Source organism: Ranitomeya imitator, chromosome 6, assembly GCF_032444005.1.
Source record: "Ranitomeya imitator isolate aRanImi1 chromosome 6, aRanImi1.pri, whole genome shotgun sequence".
In the NCBI taxonomy this organism is placed as follows: Eukaryota; Metazoa; Chordata; class Amphibia; order Anura; family Dendrobatidae; genus Ranitomeya; species Ranitomeya imitator.
In genome coordinates this window covers 162,367,046-162,390,600 of record NC_091287.1, presented here as the reverse complement: position 1 = coordinate 162,390,600, position 23,555 = coordinate 162,367,046, and the positions used below count along the sequence as shown (strand labels likewise).

General features: G+C 41.9%; 1 protein-coding gene across 2 annotated transcripts in view; it reads right to left on the bottom strand.

Annotated features, from left to right (window-relative positions):
* POU6F2 (POU class 6 homeobox 2) overlaps nt 1-23,555 on the bottom strand; it is an 802,902-nt gene that overhangs the window by 193,502 nt on the left and 585,845 nt on the right. For both annotated transcript variants that reach the window (XM_069730264.1, XM_069730263.1), the window contains exon 4: nt 19,368-19,717. In XM_069730264.1, coding sequence (XP_069586365.1) covers nt 19,368-19,717 — 350 coding nt within the window. The remainder of the gene's footprint in view (nt 1-19,367; nt 19,718-23,555) is intronic.

Here is a 23,555-nt window from a genome sequence, read left to right as displayed (position 1 = left end):
TGATTTTTCTTAGTCTATTGAAAATAATACACTTCAAAAATCTCCAACTACTTTCTGTCTGTCATATTGTGCAGACCTATGGTTAAAGACTACAAACCTTGTGTCTAGTCAGATCTCCCAGTCATGTATAATTCCACTCCCTATCTGCTGCATAGTGCTGTCTGCAGGTTAGTCAGAAAAATAAGAAAACAGCAGTGTAATACATAAATGCAAATCAAATCCCTATATTTAAAGTTCCAAAATACACGAATATACAGTGTTATCAAATACCTATAAAATATTGTTACATTTGCTGACAGCTCTTGATAACGATGTACCCAGCTCGGGGGTTATAATCAAGTCACTTCTTTATTACCCATTACTATAATAATGTAAGGAATTACCATAAGGATTCTACTCTAAATGTACTATTTTGATAATGTTCAGTATTTGGTCAGTATTTTACATCAGTATTTGTAAGTATTTGTAAGCCAAAACCAGTGGGTGATAAATGCAGAAGTGGTGACTAGAGATGGGTGGACACCTGGATGTTCGGGTCCGGCAGTTACAAAAAAGTTCACTTGAATGGGAGACTGAACATCCAGTGTTTGCCATGCTGTCATGTGCATGACAGTGCAGCAAACACCGCTTCTGATCGGCGGTGAAATCATTCCCACCAGTCAGAGATGCTCGGTCCCCATGCTGTCAAAGACAGCATGGGTGCTCAGTAGTATTGAGCGATACCTTCCGATAATTGAAAGTATCGGTATCGGATGGGATCGGCCGATATCCAAAAAATATCGGATATCGCCGATACCGATACTTGATACCAATGCAAATCAATGGGACACAAATATCGGAATGTATCCTGGATGGTTCACAGGGTCTGAAGGAGAGGAAACTCTCTTTCAGGCCCTGGGATCCATATTGATGTAAAAAATAAAGAATAAAAATAAAAAATATGGATATACTCACCCCTCCCTGGCTGTCACCGCTGCAAGCGTCTGCCTTCCTGAGAATGCAGAGAGTGAAGGACCTTCGATGACGTCGCGGTCAGGTGACCGACCGCTCACATGACTGCGACGTCATCGAAGGTCCTTCACTCTCTGCATTCTTAGGAATGGAGGCAGACGCTTGTAGCGGTGACAGCCAGGGTTCGTCGGAGGGGTGAGTATATCCATATTTTTTTTTTTTATTCTTTATTTTTTACATGAATATGGATCCCAGGGCCTGAAGGAGAGTTTCCTCTCCTCCAGACCCTGGGAACCATACGCACCGCACACGCCGAAGATGACTGGGAACTTATAGGATCTTTCGATTCCGATTTCCGATATCAGAAAAATATCGGAACTCGGTATTGGAATTCCGATACAGCAAATATTGTACGATACCCAATATTTTCAGTATCGGAATGCTCAACACTAGTGCTCAGCTGTGAACGGAGGTATAAAGTTTACCTCCAGTCACTAGTGTCAGCAGATGGGACTACAGCTCCCAACATATAAAGAAAAGCTGACAGCACTCACTGAGCTAGGACATACATTCCTGATACAAGGAACCCATTTGGAAAACAGCAGCAATCAAATAAAGTAAGAACAGCATCCAATCCAGCACTTGAGAAAGACCTTTTGCTGGTCAAAACGTTGCCATGATAAATGGCAGAATAAAGCTCTTTTTCTATTACTACACCTGGATTGGATGCTGCTCTTACCTTTTTGGGACTACAGCTCCCATCATCTGCTCCCATCATCTGCTAATAACAGCGAGAGATGGAGTGGCTGATGAGTTTTTCTCATGGTGCTAGCAGGGATCTCACCGAGGTCACGGCAGTTCAGCCTGGCTGGGAACGCAGCCTCAGTGACCGGAGGTAACCTAAATGACGTCAAAGCCTGGACGGTCGGATCTTGGCACTGTCCACATTGAAAACTGTTTTTCCCCCAGACATGGATTACGGCATGGGACAGAACAACGGACAGTTGACTGATGTTGTAGATTTTTATTTTTGGTCTATTACAGGAGACGAAGGCTTCGGTGGAATTAGGTGTTAGGTGAGTATAACTGTGTTTGCTATTTTTAAATAAAAAAGTAAAAGTGTTTTGTTTTATTTCTAGTAAAAGACTTCTGGCTGTGTCTTTATTTCCAATACAACTATAGGATTAGTAGTGGATAAGTGTCTCCATTACTAAGCCGTGGGCTTAATGTCACCTGACAATACAAAGGTGGCATCAACCCCACAAATACGAACCCCACTTGCCACTGCTACAGGGCAAGTGGGAAGAGCAAAGCAAACACCAGAATTGGAGCATCTAATAGATGTGCCTTTTCTGGGCAACAGCAGGTTGCTATTTTTATGCTAAGGGGGCAATATCCATGGCCCCTTACTAGCCTGAGAATGCCAGCCAACAGGTGTCTACTTAAGCAAGGCTGGTTGCCAAAATGGGGGACCACACGCCATTTAAAAAAAAAATGCTTTAAATAATTAAAAAATGCGTCTTGGGGACCCATCTATTCTTGATAACCAGCCTTATTGAAGCTGACAGTTGAGGGCTGCTGCCCCCAGCTGTGAGTTTTGCCTGGCTGGTTATCAAAAATACAAGGGAACCCACTCCGAGTTTTATGTTAATTATTTATTTAAAGCCCATATAAAAAGAAAAGAAAGTATGAACCGGTTCACTCCCCGCACCCTACCTGCAGCACGAAAAGCATGTCCTTACTCCGATATATGGAAGAATAAAGAATTTTTAATACATCGCTTGGTGAGTGCCACCTTTTCTTTTTCTTTGGATGTTCAATTTATTTACAGCGCAGTGGTCGGCTAATGAATATACCCATCAGCGACTCCTGCTCTCGCTGTTATTAGAAGCAGCAGGTTCGGTTGATGGGAGCTGTAGTCCTATTCGCTGAAACCATTGACCAGAGGTAAACTATATACCTCCGATCACAGCTGAATGCTCAGTGTCTTTTGACAGCGTGGGAACCGCGGCTCTCTGACCGGCAGAGATGATTTCACCGCTGATCAGAAGCAGTGTTTACTGCACTGCCATGCACATGACAGCGTGACAAACACCCGTTGTTTGGGCAGCCAAAACCGAACAGTAAGGCTGCCGTCACACTCGCAGTATTTGGTCAGTATTTTACATCAGTATTTGTAAGCCAAAACCAGGAGTGGGTGATAAATGCAGAAGTGGTGCATATGTTTCTATTATACTTTTCCTCTATTTGTTCCGCTCCTGGTTTTGGCTTACAAATACTGATGTAAAATACTGACCAAATACTGCTAGTGTGACGGCAGCCTAACACGGACTTCCTGATGAAGTCCGAGTTTGGTGTCCGTGCCCGAACATTAGGTGTTCTGTACGGACGCCGAACTTTACTGTTTGGGTTCACCCATCTTTAATGGTGGCGTGTTTCTATTATACTTTTCCTCTGATTGTTCCTCTCCTGACTTTGTCTTACAAATACTGAATTGATGTAAAATACTGACCAAATACTGAATTTGTGAACCTGGCCTTAAAGGGAATCTGTCACCAGGTTTTTGCAATTCCATCTGAGAGCTGCAGTTTGTAGAGGCAAAGACCCTGTTGTGTCATTTACTGGGAAAATAACTGCAAAATAACATATTTGGGTCCACCACTTTACAGCTGGTGTAATTTTTATTCTATTATATATACATATTTGTAATCCTGTCCTGATACGAGTACATATATTATTATTATTATTATTAATTATTTTATTAATTGCCATTTCTACCCAATAAAGGAATTTTTTTAAACTATTTTCTGCTTGCGATACACTCTTTGGCTATCCATGTTTCTGGTTGGTGTGGTTGGTCTCTCAGTCTAGTGGTAAATCATTGCTTCGCACAGAACACTGTGACTGTTGTATTTTTAAAAAAATATATATATATACATATACAATTTCTTTTAATGCTCGTGGTGTGTCTGTGTTTTAACTGGACTGAATCCTGTAGTTTTGATAAAATCACTGTTTTATTTGCTGAACATCTAACAGTTCTTTGAATTCTGTGGCTCACACTTGCAGCAGAGTTTGGGTCCAGTGTCATTAGCATCTCGTATCAGATGTTATACGCAAGGGTGATGTGTGTAAAAACAGGCTTCTTTGCGATTTACCTCTTATTAAGAATCCCCAAAATAGAGGATTTAAAATGTTATTTTAGGGTGGTTTCACATTTGCGTTTTTTTTTTTTGCGTTTTTGCGGTAAAAAATGCAAAAAAAAGCATGCGTTTTTTCCCCTATATTTAACATTAACAACGCATGCGTTTTTTTGTATGCGTGTTGACGCGTTTTTGCAACGCATGCGTTTTTTTCTGCATGCGTTGTGTTGCAGAATTGCAACATGTAGTATTTTTAGCGGCTTTTTTTTCATGCGTCTGCATGCATTAAAAACGCATGCGTTTAAAAAAAAAACAAAAAAAAACACACTGATAAACCACCCCACACCATAAAATTGATAAAGGGATCCTACCCCTAACCCTAACCCTACCCCTAATCCTAACCCTACCCCTAATCCCTTTAAGGGTATGGCTAGGGTTAGGGTTAGGGTTAGGGGTAGGGTTAGGGTTAGGGGTAGGGTTAGGGTTAGGATCCCTTTAGGGGTAGGGTTAGGGTTAGGGGTAGGGTTAGGATCCCTACCCCTAACCCTACCCCTAACCCTAACCCTAGCTCTTTCTGTTTATAGTGGGTATTTTACTTTATTTTGATGATTGGCAGCTGTCACACATTTATCTGCATGCGTTAAAAAAACGCAAACGCATGAAAAAACGCATGTAAACGCGTCAAAACGCCGCATTTTTTTCACCACATTCAAAAACGCATGCGTCAAAAAAACGCAGCATTTGCACGTGTTTACATGCGTTTTTTCACCATGCGTTTTTTTAAAAAAACGCATGCGTTTTGAAACACAATTGTGAAACCAGCCTTACACTTCCCATTACCTAGCCACCTCTACTACAAGTGTCTGATCTCCTACGCAAGGAGGACAACGCTTGCAAGCTCTTTGCTAAACAGCTTGAGAGCGCTGCTCTGACGTTGGCTAAGTGACTGTATCTGGAAAGCTTCAGGGCCCCTGCCATTGTTGCAGAGGCAAAGGTCCTTTTCTTGAAGAAACAGAGTGCACCGATCAGACCAGTGACCAATCATACCTCTGGTCCAAGCTGTTAATCATCAGAAGTGTACCACCCCCAGCAAGCAGGAAGCGGGAGGCTGAGATTGCGGGGGCTCCTAAAGATACGTTCATTAGACCATCCTTTAATTTCATTGCTACTAGATGTATTAATTCTGTCTTACCAGAAGTGGCCGTCATTGAATACGGTAAATGCAATGAGATAGATATGTCATATCTGGTCTTTATGTCTTTTCATAGAAGTTTATTATTGGACTACAGCTGCAGGGAAGACATGGCACCTGCTGCTTAGTACTGAATGTCTAGTACCAGTAGTTCTCGGCCACTGGAAAAAAGCCAAAAGAAAGGCTGGAATAAGCCTGCTGATGAGCTGCCCAAAGCTGGCTTGTGTTACGGATCAACCAGAATCCAGCTCCCTCTCCTCCGCCTGCGCTGATGTAACTCACTGGAGTGGCAAATTACATCAGACCTACAGCTGTAACCCGACATTATGATTAATTTGATCAGTAATTTCTCCTGTTTTTCATTTTAATCGGTGCGACTGTTCTGCTGTGACAGGTCTTTCAGATCTAATTAAGATAAATTTCAGAGTAAAAGACTTGGCAGAATTTTCAAGTCAAATCCAAGCTTCAAGTGTGAAGACTAGAGGCACTAATCAATCAAGTTCTGCAGAAAATATGCAGGGCTTTAACTCAGCAATCAACCCATTAATACCTAAGCAAATTTCACATTCTTCTGGACTGTTTAGTCATTCTCGCAAAACAGTCTGGCAAAAGAGTGAGCCTCTCATTATATGTATATGATCATGGCCCTGTCAGTGTGCACTAAGAACAAATAGCCCAAAGCAGTCATGGCAATTCTTGCAGACCTTAGCTCTCCAAATATTAAATGCAACCTTTACCTATTGATTTGTTCTGAAGCCGAACAAACCTTATGAGTATGTTGTCCTTACCTGCTAGTGCCTATAATAGGATCAGGAAAAGGCAAGCGCAATGCTTAGTCCATATGTTTTCAAATACTTTTATCAGTCTCGTAATAATATAACAACGGTGATCTAAAAATGTAAAAATGCAAGCTAGAGAACAGAACCTTTTATTTTTCTAGCTATCTATCATCCATGATCTATCTATCCATCTATATGTCTTTCTGATCTACAAAAGCATGAAAATATTGAATTTTAATTACCGATTGTGGCCAGAATAATGGTGTGGTGAAAACACCTAAAAGTTGCAAAATTTGACAGATCTCTGGCATGAAAGATTTGGTGAATCGGAGGCTTGGTCTCTAACGATGCACATTAATATAAAGCATTATAAGAGTTATCCAGGACTTATATCTGCTACAGTGTCTGGATATAAGCAATGTACTGGGCAGACCAGCACATCTATATAGATAAAAACGAACGTGTATATGTGTGTGTGTATATCGACGATGATGTCATAGTGGTTGCCATGGTGATGATGATGTCATAATGGTTGCCATGGCTACGATGATGTCATAATAGGATGCAATGGTGACGATGATGTCATACTAGGTTGTAATGGTGACGGTTATGTTATAACTAGATTGTGGCCCGATTCTAACGCATCGGGTATTCTAGAATATGCATGTCCCCGTAGTATATGGACAATGATGATTCCAGAATTCGCGGCAGACTGTGCCCGTCGCTGATTGGTCGAGGCAACCTTTATGACATCATCATCACCATGGCAACCATTATGACATCTACGTCGATACTGTGCCCGTCGCTGAATCAGAAACGTGAGATGTCTACGTCCTTTATGACATCATCGTCGCTGTGCCCGTTGCTGATTGGTCGAGGCCTGGCGGCCTCGACCAATCAGAGACGCGGGATTTCTACGTCGATGCTGTGCCGGTCTCTGATTGGTCGAGGCCTGGCGGCCTCGACCAATCAGAGACGCGGGATTTCCAGGACAGACAGACAGACAGAAAGACAGACAGACAGACAGAAAGACAGACAGACGGAAAAACCCTTAGACAATTATATATATAGATAGATGTTTGCCTTGGCTACGATGATGTCATAATAGGATGCAATGGTAATGGTGATGTCATAATGGTTGCCATGGCGATGATGATGTCATGATGGTTGCCATGGCTACGATGATGTCATAATAGGATGCAATGGTGACGGTCATGTCATAATGGTTGCCTAGGTGACGATGATGTCATAATAGGTTGCAATAGTGATGGATATGTCATAATGGTTGCCATGGTGATGATGATGTCATAATAGGATGCAATGGTGACGGTGATGTCATAATGGTTGCCATAGTGACAATGATGTAAAGAAGCTGCGGAGACACCATCACGTGTTTCTCGACGCAAGCAGTGAATAGCCAGGCCTTTCCCCGGAAAGGAACAACCACGGGAAGGGCAGCATCCTATGAAGGAAAGCCACCTATGCCAAGCATGGTATCCATCCACAGATAGTGACAATGATGTCATACTAGGTTGTAATGGTGACGGTTATGTCATAATGTTTGCCATGGCTACGATGATGTCATGATAGGATGCAATGGTAATGGTGATGTCATAATGGTTGCCATGGCGATGATGATGTCATGATGGTTGCCATGGCTACGATGATGTCATAATAGGATGCAATGGTGACGGTGATGTCATAATGGTTGCCATGGTGATGATGATGTCATAATAAGTTGCCATGGTGACGATGATGTCAGAATGGTTGCCATGGTGAAGATGATGTCATAATAGGTATATGTGCATGGAACTATGGGATGGAGGATGTGTGATGGGTATATGGGCACGGGACTATAGGATGGAGGATATGTATGATGGGAATATGGGCACGGGATCATGGGATAGAGGATATGTATGATGGGAATATGGGCACGGGACTATGGGATGGAGGACGTGTGATTGGTATGTGGGCACAGGACTATGGGATGGAGGATGTGTATGATGGGTCTATGGGCATGGGACTATGGGATGGAGGATGTGTATGATGGGTCTATGGGCACGGGACTTTGGGATGGAGGATGTGTATGATGGGTATATGGGCATGGGACTACTGGATGGAGGATGTGTATGATGGGTATATGGGCACGGTACTATGGGATGGAGGATATGTATTATCGGTATATGGGCGCGGGACTATGGGATGGAGGTTATGTATGATGGGTATATGAGCACAGGACTATCGGATGGAAGATAATCATTATAATCTATTATTCATATATTGCTTAGTGGCTGTTGCCAATGTATTACAGTTTATCTGTTTGTTTTTTTAACTTGAGGTGTTTGCTCTGTATATTGCATAAATCTGAACACTGGCAGAGCAGCTGATTGTTGAGGGTGGTTGTGGGACCCTCATAGAAATTATATTGATGACCTATCACACACCTTGTTATGTAGGTTCCAGACAACCCATTGAATTTGAACGGTAATATCAAATACAATTGTTGACTCTCAGAAATGAACAATTAATACAATTTTTCTCCACATGTGTTGAGGCTGTCTAACAGCCGCAAATCATGCAGCTTCAGGGACTCGTACATAATATTCGATCACTCCCAGATACTTGGATAACTCTTGAGTGTGCTCAGATATGACATTTTCTAAGCACGTTCTTTCATCCCTACTGTGCAGCCCTTTCAAAGATAAGCCAGTTGATCCCTTTACAGCCCCAAGGTCAAAATCACATTTTGAAGTTGCGTCTCCAGCTCCTCAGCCTGTTACTGCACTCTATCTCCAGCACCACCCTCTTCTGGTTAAGTGACATATCAATGGCCATGTATCAGAGAATACAACTGTTTAATCAACCAAATTAAGGTGGCAGTAGGGAAGGGAATACAGTGTGAGGCTGACGATCTGGAAGTACATGTTCATGCCCCAGTGCACTTTCAGACTGATGTTTATTAAACTTCAAAATGTGATTTCTCATACTGGTCATTGCTTTGGGGTCATATAAGGATTAAGCATCTTATACTTAAAAGGGCTAAATAATCATGTAAATGGTTTGGGTGAGAAAAGGAGGGGGCATAGGAGTTTCTAACATATTCCCTTTAAATTCTCATTTGTTTTCTGTACAAGCTTCTATAGTCACAATGGTGGGAAAATTCCAACTTCTGAGGACTCACAGGCTTGGGTTATATCACTGCATTCAACCATATAGCACATCCACCCCAGTCCAGATTCTCGCCAAACTAATCTGTAGGGTTGATCAGTTGATATAAATTGACTGGGTAATGAAATAACTGTACCAATGAAAAGAAAGAGATTTTTATAGCCTTGTGTCATTCTTTTGTCCCATCTATATATTTGATCACATATCCACATGACAGGTGTGTGATCAGTGGGTCCAAATACTTGGACCCCCATTAATCTAATGTCCTGTGTGAGTGGAGTAGTTGTGTGAATGTGTGACCACTGCTCCTGCTCCCATGAACAGTAAAAAATGCCCCTTCTTTGGATCGGACCCCCATCTATCTATGGCTTCTCAACTTATGGATAGGTGATAAATTATATTGATAGTATGTCCATTTAAAAAATATCCCTCAAACATCTCACAATTCTTACCCTATTTGAGAGCACAAAGCATAAAAAATTGATTACTCAGATTAAGCTAAAAAAACTGTTTTGAAAAAAAAAAAAAACCCATTCCATGTATTTATTATACAGTAATATGAAATTTCACTTTAATAGAGAAGTGGCGTGGAACAATATAAGAATGTCAATGTTCTGCCAGATGATGATGTAGTGTTAATATTTGTTCATTTTGTGAAACTTTTAGTCATTTCACCTAGGCTAGTGCCTTTCATTTAATTTCCTCTCTGAAGAAACAGCAGTGTTGGTATCTGTATAGAAATAATTGTTGTTATCCTTCAGAGTTTTTGAAACAAACAACATCATCATTTTGAATTACTGTCTTCTCTTGACAATCTTTGCATTGCACTAAACTAATATCCTTCAGATGGATTCTGAATAATGTAGAAGGATGAAACTGGCAGAAAATAAGACGGAATCAAAGAATCTTAAATGAAATTTAAGCTGTCAAGTATTAAGCTTGGTTTAATATTACACAACACTATTACAAGCCGTTTTATGTTCGGAATTTATACATTTGTATTGAATTTATACATTTGTATCTGAATTTGTAATTTCATTCCCATGATGTGCTACACTAGATCACACCAGATACACAGAAGAATATAGATGCCAGGTGTGTGGCTTGAATAATGGATCAGCTATATATGGGGTCCAAGCATAGAGACCCCTTAAATGCTGCTATATCAGGCAAAGTCACACGTTGTGTGGACATCTTTGTGCCTAAACAAGGAAGGGACTATGGGGGCTTCCTTTTTCTGATGATACATTTATCAATTCTGAATGGGATTGTCCTATAAAGAGAATCCATTGCTATCATTTATTAATATAGGGATATCGTCATAATACACTAATAATAAGTGTATGAAGGGAGATATGTGTCACTACGCATACTGCGGCCAGTGATGTAGAACCAGAATATGTCTTGCCCCCAGCAAGCTACATGCTGAGAGGGTTAATTTAAATTTAGACATGCGGCTGGCTTTATGTGACCTGACCACCAATAAAGTGGGAGGGAGGGTGCTCACCGTACCCCCTCCTGCAGAGCCGACACCAGCATGTGTACCAGCAGGACCTGCTGTGATGTCACAATCATGTGATCATCACATGGTTAAATACTTGGACATGAGAAACAGTCTGTGTGGCGTCTTCGGAGAAGTGGAACTCCAATGTGGCTACAGGAGGAGCTAAGGACGTTGCTTGTGTTAGTGAAACCTGCAAGGAAAGGACTTTGATGGACATTATCTTTGTTTTGCTTTACCGTTCTACCAGCAAGGCTCTGTTTAGTTTGCTGAACCCTGCTAAAGTTTATGCTGTCCACAGTAAACCAGCAGTTGAACTACTACCAGAACCATTCTGGCTACCTTGTGAAGCAGCTGAGTGAGTCAACCCCTCACAGGATATACAAGTACAATATACCTGTTAAACAACCCTCAGACAGGGAGAACTGAGAAGACTCCTATTTCTGAGAGGTTATGGAGTGTTACATGATACTTTTCAAAAACTGCTATTTGCTGAGATTGATCATGGGATCATGTATTATATTCTGTGACTCAAAGTAATTGAATTTTGTCTGATTTTGTTTGTTGTATTCCCCCTTTGAATTGTAAAATGTTGCAATATATACTTCTCATCACTGAAAATGGAAAACCAAGAAGAAAAAGTCATGGAGTCATGGAAATCACAGGATCAATAGACTTGTTAATGATATTCAAATGATGAAAAAATGGAAAGAAAATTTGCAAAACATCTTGATTTATACAGTCTCGAGCATAAGTGTCACACACTGAAATACATCTACGCACATTGGCATGCTATCAATTCTATCACTTAGGAGAAATAACCGTACCACTGATTCCATGACCAAATCAATGTAACGCTGAGTTGTTAGTATATCTATATATATAATCTGAGTGTATGTATATGTGTGTGTATGGATCAAGCACTGCCCACTGCACATAGCCCTACCCACTTCACACGCAAAGCACCGTCCACATGGCCCACGTTGTTAGGGCACACGGGCGGAGACACATTCACCTCGAAAGCAACCATGCAAAACTCACCAGCTGCATTGTCCCAGCCACTGCGAGCTACAATCAGGGCCGCCGCCTTCAGAGTATCAGTATCACGGCAGGCACATGCCAAATCTAGCTCTGCGGTGTCTAGAATGCAGTTGCTCCTGTGAGGCATGATGTCAATGGAAAGGGAGGAGCCTCATGGATTACACCGCTGTGCTCATAACAGAAAGTTGCTGTGCAGGTGTGAGGGGAAGAGAGGCGTGAGGGGGAAATGAGGGGAGGGGAAAATGAGAGGAGTGAGGGGAAATAGTGGAGTGAGGGGAAAATAGTGGAGTGAGAGGAAAATGAGAGGTGTGAGGTGACAATGAGAGGTGTGAAGGGAAAATGAAGAGGTGTGAGTGGAAAAGAGAAGTGAGGGGAAAATAGTGGAGTAGTAGGAAAATGACAGGTGTGAGGTCTAAATGACAGGTGTGAGGGGGGAAATGAGAGAAATGAGGGGAAAATGAGAGATCTGAGGGGAAAATGAGAGATGTGAGAGGAAAAATGAGAGGCGTGATGGGAAAATGAGAGAAGTGATTTGCTGCTGCAGTATGAGGCTGTGTATCGAGAAGACTGAGGCGCAGCAGGTGAAGGCTGTGTATAAGGCCACATTCCCACGTTTAGTATTTGGTCAGTATTTTACCTCAGTAATTATAAGCCAAAAACACGAGTGTGAGAAAAATACAGAAGTGGTGACATGTTTCTAATATACTTTTCCTCTGATTGTTTTACTCCAAGTCTTAGCTTACAAATACTGAGGTAAAAAAACTGACCAAATAACGTGTGAACAAGGTCTAGAAAAGTGTAGCACTGCAGAAGAAATAGGCTGTGTATACGATACACTTTATTGCAATTAGTGCAATTTCTCTCAGGATCAAGTGTTTCCAATTGTACATGGAAGTGGAGTGTGAGGTGCTGTGGGGGGAGGCGATTATATGTGCACACGATGCAGATTTAGTGCAGAATTGCACGCTGCAGATTTCAAAGAAGTGCACGTCGCTTCTTTTGTGCAGTTCTGCAGTGTTTCTGCGCAGATTTTTCTGCACCATGTGCACAGCTTTTTTTTCACATTGATTTACATTGTACTGCACAGAAACTGCACAGAAACTGCACAGAAACTGCATAGAAACTGCACAGAAACTGCACAGAAACTGCATTGAAACTGCACAGAAACTGCACAGAAACTGCATAAAAACTGCACAGAAACTGCATTGAAACTGCACAGAAACTGCACAGAAAGTGTAAAAGCTGTGCTTTATGTGCAATATAATCATTATAATTTGTTATAACTAACCACAGTTAGTTACTATGCCCGGTCTCTTCAACTAGTCTGTAATAAAGACTGGCTATGTGCACACGTAGGAAATGTGGTGCAGAATTTTCTGCACTAAATCTGCATCTCCTGGCAGAATCCGCAGGTGCGTTTTTGATGCGTTTTTTATGCGGTTTTAGGCCGGCTTCACACTTGCGAGTTTTACGGACGTAAGAGCGTAGAAACTACGTCCGTAAAACTCGCAAAAAATACGGCACAATTATTCTCTATGCCCCTGCTCCTATCTGCCGTATTTTACTGATCAGTATTATACGGCTTTCTACGGCCGTACAAAATCGCAGCATGCTGCGTTTGTCACCGTACTGCGCAAGAAATACGCCAATGAAAGTCTATGGAAGCGTGAAAAATACGGATTACACACGGACAAGCAGTGTGACTTGCGAGAAATACGCAGCGCTGTTAGAGAGAAAAGCCGGTAATTCAGTGCGGTGTACAGTAAAATCACACTGACAGCTTACAGTCCAATAGGTAGAATAAATGTGTACACATAGAATAGGTATATATATATATATATGTCAGTGAGACACATATATGTATATATATTACTATTTATTCCAGCGCTATACAGCTTGAAAGCCGGTAATTCAATTACCGGCTTTTTCTTTCTCCTTCCTAAAACCCGACATGATTTGAGACATGGTTTACATACAGTAAACCATGTCTTCTCTCCATTTTTTTGCAGATTCCACACTACTAATGTCAGTAGTGTGTATCTGCAAAATTTGGCCGTTCTAGCTCTTAAAATAAAGGGTTAAATGGCGGAAAAAATTGCCGTGGGCTGCCGCGCAATTTTCTCCGCCAGAGTAGTAAAGCCAGTGACTGAGGGCAGATATTAATAGCCTGGAGAGGGTCCACGGTTATTGGCCCCCCCTGGCTAAAAATATCTGCCCCCAGCCACCCCAGAAAAGGCACATCTGGAAGATGCGCCTATTCTGGCACTTGGCCACTCTCTTCCCATTCCCGTGTAGCGGTGGGATATGGGGTAATGAAGGGTTAATGCCACCTTGCTATTGTAAAGTGACATTAAGCCTAATTAATAATGGAGAGGCGTCAATTATGACACCTATCCATTATTAATCCAATTGAATGAAAGGGTTAAATAAAACACAAACACATTATTTAAAATTATTTTAATGAAATAAAAACAATGGTTGTTGGAGTATTTTATTCTACGCCCAATCCAATCACTGAAGACCCTCGTTCTGTGAAAGAAAAAACATAATAAACCAACAATATACTTACCCTCCGCAGATCTGTAACGTCCAACGATGTAAATCCTTCTGAAGGGGTTAAAACATTTTGCAGCAAGGAGCTTTGCTAATGCAGGCTGCTCCTCGCTGCAAAACCCCGGGGAATGAGTCTAAATATAGATCAATGAGCTATATTTAGCTTCATTTGCGGTGAGGCGCCCTCTGCTGGCTGTTTATAGATCGTGGGAACTTGCCTAGAAAGCCTGGGAGCTTTCTAGGAAATTTCCCACGATCTATGAACATCCAGCAGAGGGCGCCTCACCGCAAATGAAGCTAAATATAGCTCATTGATCTATATTTAGACTCATTCCCCGGGGTTTTGCAGCGAGGAGCAGCCTGCATTAGCAAAGCTCCTTGCTGCAACATGTTTTAACCCCTTCAGAAGGATTTACATCGTTGGACGTTACAGATCTGCGGAGGGTAAGTATATTGTTGGTTTATTATGTTTTTTCTTTCACAGAACGAGGGTCTTCAGTGATTGGATTGGGCGTAGAATAAAATACTCCAACAACCATTGTTTTTATTTCATTAAAATAATTTTAAATAATGTGTTTGTGTTTTATTTAACCCTTTCATTCAATTGGATTAATAATGGATAGGTGTCATAATTGACGCCTCTCCATTATTAATTAGGCTTAATGTCACCTTACAATAGCAAGGTGGCATTAACCCTTCATTACCCCATATCCCACCGCTACACGGGAATGGGAAGAGAGTGGCCAAGTGCCAGAATAGGCGCATCTTCCAGATGTGCCTTTTCTGGGGTGGCTGGGGGCAGATATTTTTAGCCAGGGGGGGCCAATAACCGTGGACCCTCTCCAGGCTATTAATATCTGCCCTCAGTCACTGGCTTTACTACTCTGGCGGAGAAAATTGCGCGGGAGCCCACGCCAATTTTTTCCGCCATTTAACCCTTTATTTTAAGAGCTAGAACGGCCAAATTTTGCAGATACACACTACTGACATTAGTAGTGTGGAATCTGCAAAAAAATGGAGAGAAGACATGGTTTACTGTATGTAAACCATGTCTCAAATCATGTCGGGTTTTAAGAAGGAGAAAGAAAAAGCCGGTAATTGAATTACCGGCTTTCAAGCTGTATAGCGCTGGAAAAAATATTAATATATATACATATATGTGTCTAATGACATATATATATATATATATATATATATATATATATATAGACAGTATATATATATATTTTTTTCTTTTTGGGACACATGGATCATTTCTATAGCGGTATGTTGGTTTTGCAAGCCTGCGAGAAAACCACGCAGTATGGATGCCATACGGATTACATACGGAGGATGCCATGCGCAAAAAACGCTGACACACCCTGCCTACGGAGGAGCTACGGACCACTATTTTCGGGACATTTCAGCGTATTACGGCCGTAATATACGGACCGTATTTTCATACGCTGAGTGTGAAGCCGGCCTTAGTGCTTTTTTGTGCGGAATTGATGCGGATTTTGTGCAGTTTTTGTGCAGTTTTTACCACTGTGGATTTCTATTAATGGAGGGGTGCAGAAACGCTGCAGAAACGCACAAAAGAAGTGACATGCACTTCTTTGAAACCTGCAGTGTTTCTGCGCAGATTTTTCTGCACCATGTGCACAGCTTTTTTTTTCCACATTGATTTACATTGTACTGTAAATCACAGTGCAGATCTGCAACGTTTCTGCAGCAGAAAAATCTGCTGCAGATCTGCACTAATTCTGCACTAAATCTGCATCGTGTGCATCTGGCTACCATACATTATGCCACCATAATACCAACAGTAGGAAGAGTGTGACATTTCTTTGTGAAAGCCTCTTCATGGCATTACCCACATGATCTTCAGAAAAATCTCCAGCTATCGTTGCATCCAAAATAAAAACAGGGCTCAACGCTGAAAAGGATAGACCTCTATTCCAGCCTCTATTGCTCCATTACATCCATTTTCAAACCACATGGGTAAAACAGAGATGATGTCTTCATTTAGAAATATCACACCGGTCCTACTGCCATGATTATGGTATGAGTATGGCATAATCTACAGTAACTGGGCCACTATAGTATTCATTGCAAGTACGCTAACAGTGGCACTACATTGATTTGGAGGTGGAACCAGTGATACGGCCTTTTCCTCAAAGCGTCCCAAGCCATTTTTCAACATGACAATTCCAGAGACCACAAGTTGCTCTCGTTACTGTGAAAAGAATATGTAACCTATATGTGCTTCCAAGGTCTGCAGGATCATCGGAGTTGTCACTCATCCAGCACATCTGGGGAGTCATTGGATAGCAACTACAAAGAAAGCCGCCAGCAGTGGATCTTGATGATTTGCTTGCCCAAGTGCATTCAGCATTGCAGAACATTCCTCAGACAAGCATTAATAACCTAATTGAAAACAGACAAGTGAATGTATTTCTGCCCACAATGCTCATATTCAATACTAAATAAATCAGCTTCCATATTTTCATCATTTTCATATCTTTAACATTTCTATTGATCCTGTGATTTCCATACTTCTTTGATTTTTCCTTCTTGTTGTTGCATTTTCAATGTTGAGGAGTGGAAATCAGTGCTATCCTTATATATTATTTCTAATCTCTCTTTTTCGGTGATTACTTTGTATCTCCGTTCATACTGCACCCACACACACAAATGATACACCACTTGAAAGGTAAACTTGCCTCCTTCAGCAAGAAAATAGCCAAACAAATCACACATCCATGATGTTATCTGTGATCACAAAGTACAGTTTAAACATTCATTTTCATAAATCTGGTTTATGAAAATTAATGTTTAAACTGTATTTTGCGATCACATCGTGGATCTGTGGCTTGTTTGGCTATTTTCTTGCTGAAGGGGCCAAGTTTACCTTTCAAATGGTGTATCATTTGTGTGTGTGTGTTGTATGAACGGAGATACAAAGTAATCACTGAAAAAGAGTGATTAGAAATAATATATAAGGATAAATACCGGTCTGTGTTCATCATGTCATTAAATACATTTACATTTGACCAGCTTGCTTTTTTGGAAGTTGCCTGCGCCCCCTACGACCAATGTGCGAAAATTTTGCGCGGGCCAACTAGTATTAATAATAAATATATTATAACAATTAAGAACTGCCCAGTTTGTCACTTTGGTGGCTGTTTAGTGAACGTAAATGACTCAGTTGTATACCTACTTTACTTTGATATCAGACAGATGCACACATTTAAAGAGCTCTATCTCAGCGACAGGTTCTCTGTAAACGTGCATATATTGTATTCCATCGGTCCTTAAACAAGACATATCACTACATAATGTTACTAGTAATAGGGTTATTACTGTGACAACATTATAGATTTTTTATGGGTAAATGAGTTATTGCTGCCATTGACACATGATATATGATATGTGCAGAGAGAATCTAATGAAGCCTAGACTGTCTTGCATATATAGGCAGAGAAAAACACCACGGCAATCAGCATATTTTTATATTGAGTATTTAATAAACCAAAACCATTTTCTTCTGTTCTCGATATTCTGCTCTTCTGTTAGAATCATCATTAAATTGTTCAAGAAATCCATCATTTTTAGAAGGTTCCATAAAACTCAAACATTGGACAAATGTGATCACGTCAGTGTTTTTAGGCAAGCTGTATTTTAAACGTGCTGGTTATTGGCCAGTATTATCTTAGATGGCTGTAAGGTGCCCAGATGGCTATTCCACATGACTCCTCTTACACATGCATACTCCATTCAACTGAGTGTTAATGTGTTTTCAGTGGGATGAGATGTAAGTCTCTGCCAGATACTTCTGATGGCAGTGTATTTCCCCAAGGCCTGAGTGTTGAAAGTCATCAGGCCAAATTCAACTTTTTCCCAACAGATGTTAGGAGTCAGGAGGCCCCTAAACTCATAAGAGAGCTGGTGGGTCCTGCCAAAGTCGTCAGGTTCTACCAACTCTGGTCTTATCTGTATGGGCACCACTACTGTTTATGTCTAGCTATAATCAATATCAACCAAACAGAGAAAACATGTATGACACCGAATGTCATACTGATGGTAAAAGGACCAATTAACAGACACTCTATTAAACATACAACCTACAAGAGCCATAGAGTACAAAAGTCCCAATATAAAAAGTATCAAATTTTATTACACCAAATTAAGGTAACAATAATAGACATTAAGTCACAAAAAGGCATAAGACGGGTGGCGCACAGTGTCAAAGAGAAACCATTGTGCGATTCCACACATATTAATAGCAGGCAAGACTCTTTAATCGATCCCATGCCTGCTATTTATATGTGTGGAATCGGACAATGGTTTCTCTTTGACACTGTACGCCACCCGTCTTATGCCTTTTTGTGACTTAGGCTACTTTCACACTAGCGTCAGATTCGGATTGCGTCAGGCCGAGATTCCGCCGCTAGAGTTTGTTGTGCCACACAACGGAGGCAGCGGATGCATTTCTCCGGCGCATCCGCTGCCCCATTGTGAGGTGCGGGGAGGTTGGGGCGGAGTTTCGGCCGTGCATGCGCGGTCGGAAAAAGGGGTCCGTCGGCTGCAAAAAACGTTACATTTAACGTTTTTTGCTCCCGGCGGTCCGCCACAACACGGCGCAACCGTCGCAAGACGGTTGCGATGTGTGTCAATACGTCGCAATGCGTCGGTAATGTAACTCTATGGGGCAAAAACGCATCCTGCAAACAGCTTTGCAGGATGCGTTTTTTCCCCTAAACGACGCATTGCGACGTATTAAAAAAAAACGCCAGTGTGAAGTAGCCTTAATGTCTATTATTGTTACCTTAATTTGGTGTAGTAAAAATTGATACTTTTTATATTGGGACTTTTGTACTCTATGTTTATGTCTAGCTATAGCCTTTGTGCAGTTTTTACTCTAGAAATGATCATGTTGATAAAAATGGATATAGGAACAGCTTAAAGCTAATTCACTGCAGCTGCAGAATGGTATTTGAACACTACGAGGGCTTATATAACATCAACATAAAGTTAAAGTAGAAAACTAACTTGCTTACCTGCATTGGGTTTGGCGGGGTCATTGGGGATGGAAGGCCATGTCCTGGTGAGTGATTGGGCTTTTGGGGAGAGCTGCAGGGCTGCTGGCTTGTAGCGAGTTGGTTCTGGCTTTTGCTCGGTGTTTGGTTTTGCTGCTGTTGCTGATTTTGTTGCTGCTGGGATGGCTGTGAGGGATGAGGCTGCGATGATTGCTGGGGCGATTGCTGATGCTGAGCTGTAGCTTGCTGTTGCTGTTGTTGTTGCTGTTGCTGCTGTTGCTGTGATCCTTGATGATGATGGTGGTGATGATGCTGATGAAGCTGCTGTAGATGCTGAAGTTGTTGAAGTTGTGAGTTCAGGGATGAGGTAGCTGTAATCCACCAAAACAATTTATCATATAATCTTGCTTTATAATTAGATTTGACTTATCTTTTAGACATAGTAAAGATGCAGCATTACTACCAGTCACATACAACTTCATCTCTTTACTAAGGAAAAGGTCAGATAACATTCAGAAGACTTTTGAAATAATGGAAATGCTTTTAATTAGTGCAAGTTGTCTATAACACTAAGTACTTATATAAATACACATATGTAACACTGTTATCTTTGCACTCGATGACTATATGGTCCACTATGTTATCACTTAGGCCCAATTATTACATGTTAAGGTACTGTCACACTAAGCGACGCTGCAGAGATACCGACAACGATCCGGATCGCTGCAGCGTCGCTGTTTGGTCGCTGGAGAGCTGTCACACAGACAGCTCTCCAGCGACCAACGATCCTGAGGTCCCCGGGTAACCAGGGTAAACATCAGGTTACTAAGTGCAGGGCCGCGCTTAGTAACCCGATGTTTACCCTGGTTACCATCGTTAAAGTAAAAAAAACAACCACTACATACTTACCTACCGCTGTCTGTCCCCGGCGCTCTGCTTCTCTGCTCTGGCTGTGAGCGCCGGGCAGCCGGAAAGCAGAGCGGTGACCTCACCGCTGTGCTTTCCGGCCGCTGTGCTCACAGCCAGAGCAGAGAAGCAGAGCGCCGGGGACAGACAGCGGTAGGTAAGTATGTAGTGGTTGTTTTTTTTACTTTAACGATGGTAACCAGGGTAAACATCGGGTTACTAAGCGCGGCCCTGCGTTTAGTAACCCGATGTTTACCCTGGTTACCAGCGAAGACATCGCTGAATCGGCGTCACACACGCCGATTCAGCGATGTCAGCGGGAGATCCAGCGACGAAACAAAGTTCTGGACTTTCTTCCCCGACCAGCGATATCACAGCAGGGGCCTGATCGCTGCTGCCTGTCACACTGGACGATATCGCTAGCCAGGACGCTGCAACGTCACGGATCGCTAGCGATGTCGTCTAGTGTGACGGGGCCTTTAACATTAAAGGGAAAAATCTCACCAGGTTCTCACCACTCAATCTTAAAACAGCATAATATTAAGACAGTGTCTGATTCCAGTGATGTGTGACTTACTGGGCTGCTTACTGTACTTTTGATAAAATCACTGTTTTATCAGCTGGAGATTATCACGACAGGACTAATAAACTTGCTGCCATGTAGTCATCAATACTCAAGAGCTCTGTATAACCCCATGCCCACCACTGATTGGCAGCTTTCTGCCTATGCACAGAGCACACAGGAAAGTGCCATTCATTGGTGTGAGCATGGTTATACAGAGCTTAGAAACCTAATAGATCTGCAGCAGATAAAATTGTGATTTTATTGAAACTGCTACAAGCAGCTCAGTACTACATCACTGTAATAGGTCTCTGCCCCTACATAATGCTGCTCTCAGAGGGGGAAGAGAAATGCTAATTCCAGATTCGCTTTAAGTTCAATGAATAAACAAAACAGAGTAAACTTCTATTCTTCACCTAGTGGTACGCAGTTAACTATGTAATGAATGCCAGTTGCTTAGAAAATCAAATCTCTCTATAATAATATATCAAGAAGTGAGGCTGTTTATACACATTAAAAATATGTCAACCGACAGCCTTTTCTTGCCACCACTTTATACACATGCACGCTCAGTTAGGTGGAGCAGCTGTTGTCAGTAGGAGGTGGGAGAGTTGCTGATACCGGACACCTTAGGGTACCGTTACACTATACGATTTACCAATGATCACGACCAGTGATACGACCTAGCCGTGATCGTTGGTAAGTCGTTGTGTGGTCGCTGGGGAGCTGTCACACAGACAGCTCTCCAGCGACCAACGATGCCGAGGTCCCCGGGTAACCAGGGTAAACATCGGGTTACTAAGCGCAGGGCCGCGCTTAGTAACCCGATGTTTACCCTGGTTACCAGCGTAAAAAAAAACAAACAGTACATACTTACATTCCGGTGTCTGTCCCTTGCCGTCTGCTTCCCGCACTGACTGACTGCCGGCCGTAAAGTGAAAGCACAGCGGTGATGTCACCGCTGTGCTCTGCTTTCACTTTACGGCCGGCAGTCAGTGAGTGCGGGAAGCAGACGGCAAAGGACCTGACGGACACCGGAATGTGAGTATGTACTGTTTGTTTTTTTTTACATTTACGCTGGTAACCAGGGTAAACATCGGGTTACTAAGCGCGGCCCTGCGCTTAGTAACCCGATGTTTACCCTGGTTACAAGCAACGATCCAGCGATGACAGCGGGAGATCCAGCGACAAAAGAAAGTTCCAAACGATCTGCTACGACGTACGATTCTCAGCAGGGTCCCTGATCGCTGCTGCGTGTCAGACACAGCGATATCGTATGGATATCGCTGGAACGTCACGAATCGTGCCGTCGTAGCGATCAAAATGGCACTGTGTGACGGTACCCTTAGTGAGCAGCTTAACTCACTGAGAATGGAAGGATTCAGAAGTTGAAATTCAACCACCTATTCTCCAACGCTCTGATGTGTGTTGTGGGAGGAAAGTCAGAAGGCCCACATTACTCATTAGAATATTGATGGATTTTGTTATTATATATTTAAAGGGAATCTGTCAGCAGGTATTTTCTATGTAATCTGAGGGCAGCATGAGGTATGGGGTTAAATCACAGATCTCAGCAATGTGTCATTTATTAGGCGGTGTGCTGTTGTTTACTTACAGTGAAAGTTTTTTCACCAGGACATTATAATTGTCAGACTCTGCCCCCTCTTGTAATAAGCAGCTCACTGTCTATAGACTATGAACACAGAGAGCCTGTTGCGGGCAGAATTAGCTTTCTCATCTCAGCTTCATCATGCATCTAAGAACTCTGATTGTGTCAGACCTGCTGCACCCAGTAAACTCAGTGATATATCGCTGGATTTAGGGTCTCTTTTCCCACATCATGCTGCTCTCAGATGAGGTAGCAAAAACCTTCTAACAGATTCCCTTTAAAGGCTCATTCAGACGTCAGTGCAGATCAGTCCAAGATCAGACAGAAATGCTCAAACTGTAGTGATCTGAGCATAACAGCTTTATATATTTCTGTGAAGCTGTCACGTTTGGGTTTGGAGACCCGAGGCCAGAGTCGAAGATCCACGGACGTGTGAATGGGTGGTAATTTGTATTGCAAGCTATGATCAGTTTGAACCCATTTTGCAAAAATAAAATTCAAAACATTGTTCATGAGTGAACGTTCATTTTCAACCACTTGCCGTTCTCTACCCCATTTGCACCCTCTACGGCTACACCATTGGGCAAGTCATGAAGAAATGTAGCCATCGAGGGTCAACCTGATTGATTCACAAATTGGCTTCTTAGAAATGATTGCACGATTAGTTTACACAACTCCAATAAGTTTTTGTTTTCCAGTTAGGAGAATGCTGTTATTTCCTTAGTTCAGATTTATCCCCCCACTACATATATCGGTAGAAGCGCAGATTTTACATAAAGTGTGATATTATTACATAGTAAAGACAATAGATGGGACCACATAATCCAGAAATAGCCATCGTAATGTACTTTAGCCTCTATACTTGGCAAGCTTTAACAGTTTTCACCTTTAAAATGACATAGTAACTCCTAAGGCCTGATAGTGTTCTCAATTCAATATTGCTTTATAACACTAAATTTGGCCAGGGAAATATCATCCAGTTCACAGCTTTAAAAAAATGGAAAAAAAAGGAAAGAAATGGCACGTGTTGAAAGTTATTATTGTGCTGTTCTCAGGGTCAGCGCAGTTCAATTATACTTTTAGGTCTCATTTTATCGTGAACATTGGTAAGGTATCTACTTTAAGCCCATTG